We start from the raw sequence: 14,760 nt of genomic DNA on the forward strand, positions 1-14,760 counted from the left end.
TAAATGAAGCAGGCAAAAAGGAATACAAACGTCTCAAAAATGAGATCGGCAGAAAGTGCAAAATGGCTAAGCGGGGATGGCTAGAGGACAAATGTAAGGATGTAGAGACTTGTCTCACTAGGGGTAAGATAGATACTGCCTACAGGAAAATTAAAGAGACCTTTGGAGAGAAGAGAACCACTTGTATGAATATCAAGAGCTCAGATGGCAACCCAGTTCTAAGCAAAGAAGGGAAGGCAGAAAGGTGGAAGGAGTATATAAAGGGTTTATACAAGGGCGATGTACTTGAGGACAATATTATGGAAAGGGAAGAGGATGTAGATAAAGACGAAATGGGAGATAAGATACTGCGTGAAGAGTTTGACAGAGCACTGAAAGACCTGAGTCGAAACAAGGCCCCGGGAGTAGACAACATTCCATTAGAACTACTGATGGCCTTGGGAGAGCCAGTCATGACAAAACTCTACCATCTGGTGAGCAAGATGTATGAGACAGGCGAAATACCCTCAGACTTCAAGAAGAATATAATAATTCCAATCCCAAAGAAAGCAGGTGTTGACAGATGTGAAAATTACCGAACTATCAATTTAATAAGTCATGGCTGCAAAATACTAACGCGAATTCTTTACAGACGAATGGAAAAACTGGTAGAAGCGGACCTCGGGGAAGATCAGTTTGGATTCCGTAGAAATGTTGGAACATGTGAGGCAATACTAACCTTACGACTTATCTTAGAAGAAAGATTAAGAAAAGGCAAACCTACGTTTCTAGCATTTGTAGACTTAGAGAAAGCTTTTGACAATGTTAACTGGAATACTCTCTTTCAAATTCTGAAGGTGGCATGGATAAAATACAGGGAGCGAAAGGCTATTTACAATTTGTACAGAAACCAGGTGGCAGATATAAGAGTCGAGGGGCATGAAAGGGAAGCAGTGGTTGGGAAAGGAGTGAGACAGGGTTGTAGCCTCTCCCCGATGTTATTCAATCTGTATATTGAGCAAGCAGTAAAGGAAACAAAAGAAAAATTTGGAGTAGGTATTAAAATTCATGGAGAAGAAGTAAAAACTTTGAGGTTCGCCGATTACATTGTAATTCTGTCAGAGACAGCAAAGGACTTGGAAGAGCAGTTGAACGGAATGGACAGTGTCTTGAAAGGAGGATACAAGATGAACATCAACAAAAGCAAAACGAGGATAATGGAATGTAGTCAAATTAAATCGGGTGATGCTGAGGGAATTAAATTAGGAAATGAGACACTTAAAGTAGTAAAGGAGTTTTGCTATTTAGGGAGTAAAATAACTGATGATGGTCGAAGTAGAGAGGATATAAAATGTAGACTGGCAATGGCAAGGAAATCGTTTCTGAAGAAGAGAAATTTGTTAACATCGAGTATAGATTTAAGTGTCAGGAAGTCGTTTCTGAAAGTATTTGTATGGAGTGTAGCCATGTATGGAAGTGAAACATGGACGATAACTAATTTGGACAAGAAGAGAATAGAAGCTTTCGAAATGTGGTGCTACAGAAGAATGCTGAAGATAAGGTGGGTAGATCACGTAACTGATGAGGAGGTATTGAATAGGATTTGGGAGAAGAGAAGTTTGTGGCACAACTTGACTAGAAGAAGGGATCGGTTGGTAGGACATGTTTTGAGGCATCAAGGGATCACAAATTTAGCATTGGAGGGCAGCGTGGAGGGTAAAAATCGTAGAGGGAGACCAAGAGATGAATACACTAAGCAGATTCAGAAGGATGTAGGTTGCAATAGGTACTGGGAGATGAAGAAGCTTGCACAGGATAGAGTAGCATGGAGAGCTGCATCAAACCAGTCTCAGGACTGAAGACCACAACAACAACAACAAACAAAATAAGGAAAAAAATATAAAATATGACTATTTTTATTAATAACAATAGACTGGGGGGGAGGGGGGCGGAGCTGATACTATTTTTTCTAGTGAAGAGGGGCTCTGAGGAAAAAAGTTTGAGAACCACTGACTTAGAGAATATCCTTGTTAATTCCTATTCCAGTCCTGCTCCCAGTCCTGTATCCCTTGTGGTCTTCCCTTGTTGTCCGCTCAGGTGCAAGAACTGTCCCAGACACCCACCTACCACATCCTACTGCTGTCCCGTCACCAGTTATTTCCTACCCAGTGTCATGAGTGAAAGCAGCCATTTTATATATCGGATATTGTAGACATATTGTACATCACTCTCTGTGTTACATGAGAGGCAACCAACTGCCTACTCACATTAATGGCTCTGCCAATCTATAGTGAACTGCAACCAAACTATAGTGAACTGCAAACTTGATCGTTCAGTTGCCAAACATGCTGCACACCCCAACACAAATGACTTCAACAACTGCATCACTAAGCAGTCTGTTCGGATACTCCATTCACTCGCAACTTTTTCTAAACTGTGCAGGTGAGAATTGTCTGTCCGCTTCACCTTACCTTTTCACTCCTTCTGTCTACGTCACTCCTTTCCCATCCAAATAGTGCACTGCCTTCTCTCACCACTCTTCCCCTACCGCCCTCCCAATGTAGGCATTCTCTCTCTCTCTCTCTCTCTCTCTCTCTCTCTCTCTCATATATATATGCTTTATCTCTCTCTCATATATATGCTGTATCCAGTGAATTCTTTCTCCTTTTTGTGCAACCACTGAATGATCTATTGAAAGAGCTATTTCGGTCATTCCCACTAGCCTGTCCTTGCCTCATGCATCCTTTCCTATCCCCTCTGCACCACCAGTCCAGGCAACTGCTTTCAGTAATAGATAATCAATCTCGCTGCAGCCATGGGAGTACTTGTTTGGGTGTCTGGTGTTGTTAATTGTGTGAATGTGTGTACTTTTATTATAATTAAGAGCAAGAGTTTAAAAGTTAGTGTGAATACTGTTCTTTGGTATATTTTTCTATACTCCACACCTGGGTCCACTATAGGTAGGTGGTTACCTTTCCCTTATTTGACATTGTTTCATATAATAAAATAATTAAAATTTGAAAATGTCTGCTTGTGTCTGTGTATGTGCGGATGGATATGTGTGTGTGTGTGTGTGTGTGTGTGTGTGTGTGTGTGTGTGTGTGTGTGTGTGCGCGCGCGCGCATACCTGTCCTTTTTTCCCCCTAAGGTAAGTCTTTCTGCTCCCGGGGTTGGAATGACTCCTTACCCTCTCCCTTAAAACCCACATCCTTTCGTCTTTCCCTCTCCTTCCCTCTTTCCTGATGAAGCAACCATTGGTTGCGAAAGCTTGAATTTTGTGTGTATGTTTGTTTGTCTATCAACCTGCCAGCGCTTTCGTTTGGTAAGTCACATCATCTTTGTTTTTAGATATAACAAATAAGATAAGTTGATACAAACATCACAGAATACTATGGGTGTGAAGTGTAGAAACCAGTTGCCAAAACAGGTGTAGGGAGGTCAATAATATGCTAGTTAGGAACCTGTCACTGAAAAGAAGCAGCGAAGCATATCATGCAGCCAGAAGTCTCAGCTGTAGTAAGTAGAGAAATAATTTTCAATCAGTAGCTAACTAGAGTAAATGGAGAAATAATTTTAAATCAGTAGCTAATAGTGAAATGTATGCAGGATTGCAAATACAGTTCATGAAACAGTTGTAATTAGTGACATTCATAGCAGTTGTATGTCAAATTTTAGAATATATTGCTGAAATGTTGTACAGAGATCAATAGCATATTCACAGAAATACACCTGCACAAACAAAGCGAGATTGCACGATGGGGCCAGAAGCAATAACTGAGTAAGTACAGAAACAATTACAAATCGGTAGCCAAAATAAACGGTCAAAAATAACTATGGAAGAAGGAAGCATAGTGGTATACATGTGTTACAATGAAATAACTAGTTCAGGCATGTATACAAAGTCATAAATATGGTTTGTGAAGTAATTGTGAGTGGTGACATTCATACTAATTGTATGAAGTAAATACAATAGGTTTAACTGAGTGACATTAAATGACTAAAAGCTATAGTGAACTGCAAATACTATTTCCAACTATAAAAATAGGATGTCTACAGATCATTGCTTATACAGGGTGAATCACCTAAAATTTGCACCACAAATTTTGCAGAAATGGAAAGTGCTATTGATGTGCGGTTTCCACAGAATGGATTGGTAGTCAGGAATTTGTATAGTTAGCCAATCAACAGATTGTAATAATACTTATAAAGTGTATTTTGTGTGCATACATACACTTTTTAGGTGAAACAATACCTACTGTCATTAACAAACTAAAAATAGGTTAAATTAGAATGCCATGGTGTTATTTCAGTAGTTCCCATACCACACATTTTCACTCTGTGGATGCTGATGTTCCACCTCACAAAGCTAACGAGGATTGTCAGCAGACCAATAGCGCGTGTTTTTGCGGTTTACCTGGCCATGATCACTAAATGTGACTTCATCACAAGTCTTTTACAAGGTATTGTATTTTGAATAGTTCCTACTCCAACACTTGCAAAAAAACCTGTGGTAGCACACACTGAAGAACTACATACATGCATATGCTATGCTAGTTCTTTGGATTCTGACCAGTAACAAGACAATTGACCATCATAGGTTGTGTTCAAAATGATCATTGGCTGTGGCAGTACATGCTCCCAGTCTGGTGTGGAATGACTGCTGCACATGTGTTAGCATTTCAGCAGAGATGTCTGAGCAGGCTGTAGTAATGTCATTGCAGGCTGCAGTAATGTCGTTGCATACTATCAGCTGTAGACAGCGTATTTCAGCTTTCCCCCATAGAAAATGCCTACAGGTGTCAAACCCAAGCACACTGTAAGCAAACATAACAACATTGTACCTAGGTAGAATATCACAAGCAAGTATTGCTGTGGAAACTTTTCAAAATATAATATCTCGTAAATGACTCGCAGTAGGATCATGCAACAAACATCAGTAACATTGTAATTTACCATACTTTTAGTTTGTTAATGTCAGTAGGCTTCATTTCATTTAAAAAGTGTATGTTCGCACAAAAAATAGTCTTTCTAAGTATTACTGCAATTCAATAGCACTTTCCATTTCCGCAATATTTGCAGTGCACATTTTAGATGATTCACCCTGTATATGTTAACTTCCTGTAACAAAGCTGAATCACCACCTGTTGTTGTAGATTGTCAGACACTATGAACCATCTATATAAACCCAAGATCTCCAATAACATTAATTCTAATAAGGAATATATCACCATTAAGGTAATACCTAAATATGTTCTTGCTTATGTAAAAGTGCCTACATTCATTCATTATGATGAGAGAACTTGTAAACTTGCGAAGTTTATCATGAATGGTAGGATAAAATTTTTATTCATAGTGAATGACAAACTGAATATTAGTACTCAAACAATGGAAACTTCAGGTAGGAGTATCAACAATGTAGGAAAAGATAGATTGCTACTTACCGTAAAGAAAATATTTTAAATAGTAGCAGACACGCACAATTAAGACACTTACATAAAGTTTTTGGCCACACCGTTCATCAGCAAAAAAGAAACGAACACTATTCATACATATAAGCAAGCGCACCTCACGTACACATGACAACGAACTCCAGCATCTCGGGCATTCTGGCCGGAGATGCTGGAGTTCGTGGTCATGTGCACATGCGGTATGCTTGCTTGTCTGTATGAATGGTGTCTGCTTCTCTTCTGCTGATGAAGGCTGTGGCCGAAAGCCTTATGTAAGTGTCTTTCAATTGTGCCTCTACGCAATTAAATGTGTCTTCTTTAGGGTAAATAGTAATCTCTCTTTTCCTACATTGTTGAATATTAGTACTTACAGTCTATAAAACGGCATCACTAATCTACAACTGGACAGTATTTTTACTCATACTGATGACTGCCTACAGAAACAAAAAGGTTTTATTCAAAAGAGACATGATAAAGTGTTGGTGCCTCATATCTAAGCAAGTGATTCCCAGCCGTGCTTTCTGAATTTTATAGTATATCTATAATGAAGCTGAGATTTTATTTAATAATCAAGAATCTGACTTGCTTGACAAAGATTCAAAGCAGAAATACATACTAATTCTGTGACAAGATGTAATAAAGCTGAATAGCAGTTTGTCAAAACTGCTGTCATGGAGTGCTCCATTAAATGTGAGCACCAGAAAACAACAGAAATAAAGTTGAATATGAGCAAAATGCTTACAGCACATTTAAATCGAGCAGTTCACACGCAGGTTCCTAAGCAGGAACAAATGTCCACAGATCACTATGCAATGAAACAAAAACAAATATGTAATCATTTACCCAACCTGATAAGTGAACAAAAATAAAGCACAATGTGATGAAACCAGATTCTGTTTACTATGAAACAAACAAATGTGGAAGAAAGTAAGAAACAAAACTTGCAGCACTCCAAGTGACCTGGCAGCAAACCAAGGTTGTTTCCAGAAGTCCTTAAGAGTTTTACCCTACTGTCATTAAATGTCAGCACGATTCGGAACGCATCATGTCGATTGCCCTGTGTTTCAGATTGCTGCTCCAATCTGTGATCACAAAGCTATGACACTGCAATTGCGCTGATAAAGTGTTGGTTCTGAGCAGATGATTAATTGATGAATTAGTCATTGTCTTGTATTTAAATGCATTACGAAATATGAGACATCAACTCAAATGCTGGTGTTAATGTTAAACTTTGCATGTGCTAAAGTTTAGTTCTGATGTAGCAAAAAGGGTTAACTGTAACTATATGTCCATTTGAGAAGACAGAAAAAGAAAAGAAAATTGCAGTACTCTCTCTGTGTATGTGTGTGCGTGTGATGTAAATCTTACCTTGTAGATAAAGAAGTATTAAATAAAATGGTAATTTCTCACATTTCTGTTTACCTGCATTTTTGTGATGTGTTTAATTACTTGCCTGTGTTTCAGCAATCACTGTGGGCGAAACCTGTGCAGCAGGTGTTCAGACAGAGCTGTACCTATCCTGAAGTTCGGATTGAACAAACCAGTCAGAGTGTGCACTGTATGCTTCAGTGTGTTACAGGGACCTGGTTAGAATGAAGTACTTCTGTTCACTTTCCCCCAATTCCTTTGTGTATATAATGTCAACATACAGTAATGTTGTTTTCTCTGATTTGCATTTGCTGGCTAGAATAATATTGCTTGGAATTAATTGTTGATTACTGAAAAATCTAAGAATGTTAATGCATTTTGATTATAAAGACGTGTGTGTGTGTGTGTGTGTGTGTGTGTGTGTGTGTGTTCAAGATGGGGGAGCCTTATTTCATTCCCGCTCTTTTTCCTTGTACATGGTGGGGCAAATAAAGTGGCCTGGATGAATGGATACAGTTAAACATGAAGGTATGCATATAATGACGCACCCAATGCACACACTACGTGTATGTCTGCCACATGATCCACACTGGTTCAGTGTGCACTGTGTGTGTGTGTGTGTGTGTGTGTGTGTGTGTGTGTGTGGGTAGAGAAGTGCAAAGGGGGGATGATGGTACTCACAGTGGAGCAGCAGGTGTTCATTGTGGAAAGTTACGTGAGAACAAATTTGTGGAAATAGTGTACCATGCAATGCATAGTCCGAAAATAGTGTGCTGTCACCGCCAGACACCACACTTGCTAGGTGGTAGCTTAAATCGGCCGCGGTCCATTAGTACATGGCAGACCCGCGTGTCGCCACTGTCAGGATCGCAGACCGAGCGCCACCACAAGGCAGGTCTCGAGAGACGTACTAGCACTCGCCCCAGTTGTACGGACGACATTGCTAGCGACTACACGTACGAAGCCTTTCTCTCAATTGCCGAGAGACAGTTAGAATAGCCTTCAGCTAAGTCCATGGCTACGACCTAGCAAGGCGCCATTTGTAACATTGCATGTATCTAAAGAGTCTCACTTGTATCGCCACAATCTCCAGATGTCTCATCAAGAACAATGTATACAAAGGATGGATTAAAAGTTAAGTATTCAAGAAGCTATGTACTTTTCTTTATAACATTCATTACGTATCCTGTTTCAGACCTCACTCCATCCTTCGTGAGTTAGCACATGCATCTTGGCCGCCTCTTTCAATTAGTGTGCGTAGTGTTGGCAAGTCTGCCGACACTACAAATAGCATCTGACAAGATCTGTTTTGAAAAAGTCAAAAACGTTCTGAAACATGCCCGCACACCAGAAAATGATTGAGTCCTAACAAATCAACCCAGCGGCTGTGTTTCTTTGTGCCCTGGAACTCTGTTCTCCAGTCCACTTCTATTTGTCCTACCCTTTTTCTTACAATAGCGAAATTGTATTTAATTATATTAAATAGTTGGAAAATATATTACATACTTTTAAAACAATGATGGTGTGTTTCTAATTGCAATGTAAGGATGATAAATGTCATTACTGTTTTTAGTACTTCTAAAAATTTTCATGTTTTCAAAAATTGTAAAGTTTTTACCCTGAAAGCCAATTTTTCTGTTTGCTGCTGTTGCGAGTCAACCAAAACTGAGTATAACCTGCTTGTAATGTTATATTGGGATCAAGACAAGTAAAATTTTTAATAAATAATAGAGATTGGTGGGTCTCTCATATTGATATCAGGATGGATTTTTAGGGCATGCATGTATCATAAGCTCATCTGTACCAGTTTGTACTTGCAAGCATCATGTTGCCACCATCCTTCTGATGATTAGCATACTTAAAACTTTAGTACATAGTAACCATGTAGTATCTGATGCTGACAACCTACGAGATGGACTGGTACACTTTGAAGAGGTAGTCCGTAAAAATTGATATTGTATATCCAGCCAGCACAATTCCCAGTATGAGGGAGAGTCAAAAAAACCGGAATGACATTGCTGTGTGTGGAGCTTGTGTAGTACACATTTCTGCCACTTGACATATGTTGTGCAACTCATTGCCAGTCCATTGCCACCTGTGTTGTCAACTTAGCTTGTTCTATTTTATTCTTGTTTCGTTTCTTATGGCAAGTGTAACTGAACAACTTGCAGCCATGAAATTTTATTTTGTACTCAGTAAAAATGCTGCTGAAGCTGTTTTAATGTGGAAAACAGCTTACAGAGATGATGCTATGTGAAAATTTCAAATTTATGAGTGGTTTGCTTGATTTAAAAATGGTGACATGTCGATTGATTGCAAACCTCATTCTGGACTTCCATTCATTGCCTGAACCGACGAAAATAATGAAAAAAAAAATTGAGACCTTGTGCTCACAGACTGTCAACAGACAATTGATCAACTGTCAAGAGATTAATGCGTGATCTTGGAGCTTGGTTCAGCGAATTTTAATGAAAGAGTTGGGACCGAAAAGACATTCTTCCACCACAACAACACTTGTGCACACACAGCCATCCTGTTAGACAGTTTTTGGCTACAAATGACATTGTTCCATTGCCCCACGGACCTTACTCACCTGACCTGGCTCTGTGCGAGTTTTCCTTATTTTCACACCTGAAAAAGGGCATGAAAAGACACAGATTTGACAACATTGAAGAAGTCGAGGAAAAAATGAGTAAGGAGCTGTCAGCCATTTAAAAGAAGTCTAAAAAAAAAAATGTTTCAAACAGTGGAAGCACTGGTGGGTCAAATGTATTAGTTGTATTGGAGAGTATTTTGAAGGGGATAAAGTTGTTTTTTAAACAATTTGAAAATACATAGCTTTTATAAAATAATTCCGGTTTGCTTTGGGTATCCCACGTAGTGTTAGTCACGGGGAAAATATTAGCCTCTTTGTTGATGACAGCAACATTATAGTCACTGAGAAAATGAGAAGTCTTTGCAGAGAATACAAATGAACCTCTCAAGGAAGTCTACAATTGGTCAATACACAATAAAATGACATTGAACTTAAAGAAAACAAATGTCTTGCATTTCAGTTTGAAGAGAGGAAATGGCACTGTCAAACACAGAAACTACCTCTATAGACTGCATAACAAACACAAAATTTGTAGGAATGATTGATGCTCACTTGAAGTGGTGTGCATACACTAAGACACATGCAAACAGAATATCAGTAGCGCATTATGTCTTTAGAGTCCTGTCAACAGTACATAATAACCAGTGCCTTTTAGTTACATGCTATTTACACACACATCCAGTTAGTAACTATGGGACTCTTTGCTGGGGAACAACTGCATCAAGTAGAACAGTTTCCAAAATTACAGAAGAGGGCCACAAGAATTGTTGCATAATAAGTGTATCAAGATTCATTTAACTTGGATGTTTCCATTTATTTTATTCTCTTATTGTGCACACAATAAATCTTAATTACAACAACAACAACAACAACAGAACAATTTTCTCTTTTTTTGTTAATTTCCAAAGCATAATATTTTTATTATGCCAACATTATTGCAGCAAACATTTTATAAACACACACAAATAAAAATAGTAATTTGTAATGTTCCCTCATCACTCCCTTCTCAGTAGCTTAGCCAGTTTAGGACTTCAACTGACCATGTTGGAAATCAAATTTTATGACCAGATCATGTTGTTCTTGGTTTTTCACCATCTGCAGAGTCTGGTTGTTGACCCTGGGCTGACAGTTCAACTGTGGAGTGTCTTCAGGCTGTTTATCACTCTCTTTCATCATATATAGTGGGTTTAATCAATTAGTCAAGATAATTGTTACATGATCTTTCACTTTAAGTCCAAATAAAATTTTAGGGTCATTTCAATTACTTCGTATGGGCCTTCATATGGTGGCTCTAATGCCTTCTTCACTTACTAACACAAGAGTTGTGGACGTCCTAGTGTATGCGTGATGTTTTCTTTGTTTTGTGGAGATATTGAGCAGGTTTCAGGCGATTTATGTACTGTTTCACTTGTGACACAAATGTTGGTAGGTCTGCAGGCCTTTCTGTGCTGTACTTCTGAGGGGGGGGGGGGGGGGGGGGAAAAAAAGAAAAATCATCTAGTATTCTGATGGGCGAACCATAAACCATTTCAGCAAATGTGACATTAGTGTTTTGTCTGATAGAGCATTGAAGACCAAGAAGGGTTATAGGTGTTATTTGAGTCCATTTAGCAGTTGCATAGGCTTGGATGGCTGCTTAGGTGCCCACGATGAAATCTTTCAATTTTTCCATTTGATTAAGGGTGATATGCTGTAGTTTGGGTTTGATTACAAGCACATATTTTTGATAGTGCATGGAACAGCTCAGATTTAAACTGTCTTGCACAGTTGGTCACTACTCAGTTTGGCTTTCCAGATTTAGTGATCCAACAATTGAAAAATGCTCATGATACTACTCCTGCTTGTGTGCCTTGGAGGCATGTTAAATAAAAATTATATTCATCAGGAGGAGGCATTGGTTTTATCAAGTCAAGGTGAATTATTTTGAAGTAGTCGTTACTATAAAATAGGCATAAGGCACTAGAACATATCATGATACTTCATTGTTTTTTTTCTTTAACAAGCAGTACATGTTTTCAACCAGGTTCGTACATCCTCTTTATATTGATCCAGACAAACCTTAATTAGACCATGTTTACATTCGTCTTAATATCTAGGAGAGCCAAAATAGGATATCTAGATGATTCAGGAATATAAGGGCTTTGTGTTGACACATCGCACCACAGTTGTTTTCCTCCTTGTGTCAAAAGGTATTTTAATTTAAGTGATGCTCGACGGCTAGACTGTAGTTGATAAAGTTCTTTATCATCTCCTTGTGTCTGGTTATATCTTGATTGTTAACTGGAACTAATTCTTCAAGCCTTTATCAAGCTATCAGTGACAACATTTACTTTACCAGATGTATTTCGCAGATTTATAATAAGCTGTGAAATATACTGGAGATAACGTGGTTGGATTGGCATTACTTTCCCATTATTTTGCATAAATGCATGTGTTATAGGAGCCTGGTCAGTATAAATAATGAAGTCTCTTCCTTCTAACAGATATTGGAAGTATTTGACAGCCACGTAGATACAAAGCAGCTCTCTGTCATATGTGAAATACTTCTTCTGTGGCATTGTGGAAAAAGAAGGAAAGGAAAAATATTCAGTCAGTCTCCAGTATTTATCTTACCACTGTTGGATCTGCTGCAAAATAATACAAGAGAGTCATACAAACAAGAAAATGTCAAAAGCATAGCATTTGCGAGATCTTTGCATTTTTGGAACTGTCCAATCTTGGGTTATTTTTAGACGTACCTTTTAGGTAATCATTCAGCAAAGTTTGGTTTTTCAGTAGCATGTTCCAAACACTGTTGATAGAAATTGATGATCCCTAAGAATGCTCACAGTTGACAAACTGTTTTTTTTTTTTATTTGTAGTCTGTTATTGTCGCAACCCTTTCTGGATATGGCTTTCTTTCCGCAGGTGTAATTAAATGTTTAAGAGTGTTAGCTCTCGTACACCAAATACTGTTTTTACAACATGTATCATGAGACCATACTTAATCAGCTGTTTAAAGAGTGAATTTAACTGCTCAACATGTTGCTCTGGTGACTCAGATGCTATTAAAATACCATCCCAATATGGAAAAAGAAATCTAGTTGTCTTAAATCATCATGTTTAACCTCCGAAATGTGCTAGGTGTATTACAAAGTCCGAAGGACTTATGTAATTTGGTAATATGCTTTCAGAAGGTCAGTTTTTAAGAATATAGTTTTATTTTGCAGCATAAAATTACGTCAACTATAGTTCAATTCTTTTATCTTGGCGGCTCGCGCATGCCCGCCTAGACGCGGGAGATTGCTGCGTTGCCAGTTGCACACAATGCACGCGCCAAGAGAAGCAGCGCCATAGTATAGCATAGTTCGCAAGCTTACGTTTAGGGGGGAGCGCACAGTTCATGAAGTAAAGCCACCACGGCCGCATTAACCCTTTCGCTGCTACAAAGATGTGCTCCCTGCATTCCGCGCTGTGGGCGATTTTTGTCGCTGCACTGCTCGCCTGTGCAGACACATTGTGTTCCGACTGCTTTGACACTCTTTATCATTCGATTCCACAAAAACTATTTGGCTCAAAAATTAGATTTTTACCTATCTTCTTGACTGATACCTTCCCCCCATAAATGACTTAATTTTGTTTCTATGTTCAATGCAGTTATTATGCAGCATTAAATATAGTAAACCATTGCACGAAATTTTGAAGAGTTTGTAGAGGTAAAGTCCATAGAGTATACTTTCCGGATGGTCGATTTTAGTTGCCACAATGTTGAGAATGAAATGTGGACAAGATACCTATATATTTCATTTAATTTAAGCACCACATAAGTGTCGTATGTAATATTGAGAAATATTCCACCTTTCGCAACTGTAACAAAAGTTTTACTTACATTGGGCACGTTTGGCTTTATTTTAAAGCACTTCAATCAATCAAAAGGAAGTAGACAAAATACATTAAACAAAACTGTGGACTTACAAAAACATTAGGACTTGAATATACCGTCTGTCAGTGAAGTGCTGAGAGCTATGTCAAATATAATTTTGTGTGTGGCACACACAAACAGCATTTATTTGCTAAAACACTGATGACCCAACACAAACGTTGAATATTGTGCTACCGCAGCACAAAACTATGAAAGGTGACTTGGTAATGGAGGACACAAAATACAGTCCTCTTATATGCTTCAAAAGAGAGAAACGCGTCTGGTCTAAATAAGTCGCTTATTAAGTTGCAGAAGAGGGATATATTTCAATACCATTGGTAAAACTGCGACTGTGGAACAAAAACAAGAAATAGAACATGAATACCATTGTGTATGTGCCATACCTTTCACCGATGGAAGTGCTTTAAAATAAAGCCAAACGCGCCCTGTGTAAATAAAACTTTTATTACAGTCGCGAAAGACGGAATATTTCTCAATATTACATACGACACCTATGTGGTACTTAAATTAAATGAGATATTGTTATACAGTAAATATTATATGAAATTTAGGTATCTTGTCCACATTTCATTCTCAACATTGTGGCAACTAAAATCGACCATACAGAAAGTATACGCTATGGACTTTTACCTTTGCAAACTCTTCAAAATTTCGTGCAATGGTTTACTACATTTAATGCTGCACATCAAAACAAAATTAAGTCATTTATGGGGGGAAGGTATCAGTCAAGAAGACGTGTAAAAATCAAATTTTTTGGCCAAATAGTTTTTGTGAACTCGAATGATAAGTGTGTCAAAGCAGTGGGAACACCATGTGTCAGCACAGGCGAGAAGTGCAGTGATGACAAAATCGCGCACAGCGCGGAATGCGGGGAGCATGTGTGTGCAGCAGCGAAAAAGTTAATGAAGACGCAAAGCACTAGAAATTTCATTCAAACGAATAAAATTCGTGAAGTAAGGCACTCCAATATTGTTTTTAAATAAAGAAAATATTAATCACCGCACAAGGTTTGAACTCATAAACTTTCACTTGGCAGCCCAACACCTTAACCATTCCGCTACCTCTACTCATCGAACAGTGTAACTCCATAAGGACTCTAACACCGCACGCAACTATTTATAAACACTGTTGGTATGACTATGAATTACTCACGCTTCGTCGAAGTACAATAGGAAATAAACAACTACCGCTGTTCTTTATTGCGAAAAGGCAGTTTGTGAGATTGAAACAAACACCTTTCCTTGCTATCGCCTGAATTAGGAGTCTTATTGCTTGTTTGGTTTAATTAATTAATAGAATATGAAGCAATTGGTATAAAGAATGCGTTTCCAAACTTTCTATAAAAGAAAGTCTGCTATCAAGACATTGCTTTTGTTCTATTACTTTATTTATGACTGAACGTTTCTAAAACTGAAGACACTCGTCCGTGCTCTGCACCGCAGTTGAGA

At 38.3% G+C, this 14,760-nt stretch overlaps 1 protein-coding gene across 2 annotated transcripts in view; it reads left to right on the forward strand.

Moving 5' to 3' along the window:
* Positions 1 to 8,311, forward strand: part of LOC126203252 (rabankyrin-5) — a 621,526-nt gene extending 613,215 nt beyond the window's left edge. For both annotated transcript variants that reach the window (XM_049937508.1, XM_049937507.1), the window contains exon 23: positions 6,891 to 8,311. In XM_049937508.1, the coding sequence (XP_049793465.1) occupies positions 6,891 to 7,017 (127 nt within the window). In that variant the 3' untranslated portion in view covers positions 7,018 to 8,311. The remainder of the gene's footprint in view (positions 1 to 6,890) is intronic.
* Positions 8,312 to 14,760: the final 6,449 nt, after the last annotated feature.

The sequence above is a fragment of the Schistocerca nitens genome, chromosome 9 (assembly GCF_023898315.1).
Source record: "Schistocerca nitens isolate TAMUIC-IGC-003100 chromosome 9, iqSchNite1.1, whole genome shotgun sequence".
In the NCBI taxonomy this organism is placed as follows: domain Eukaryota; kingdom Metazoa; phylum Arthropoda; class Insecta; order Orthoptera; family Acrididae; genus Schistocerca; species Schistocerca nitens.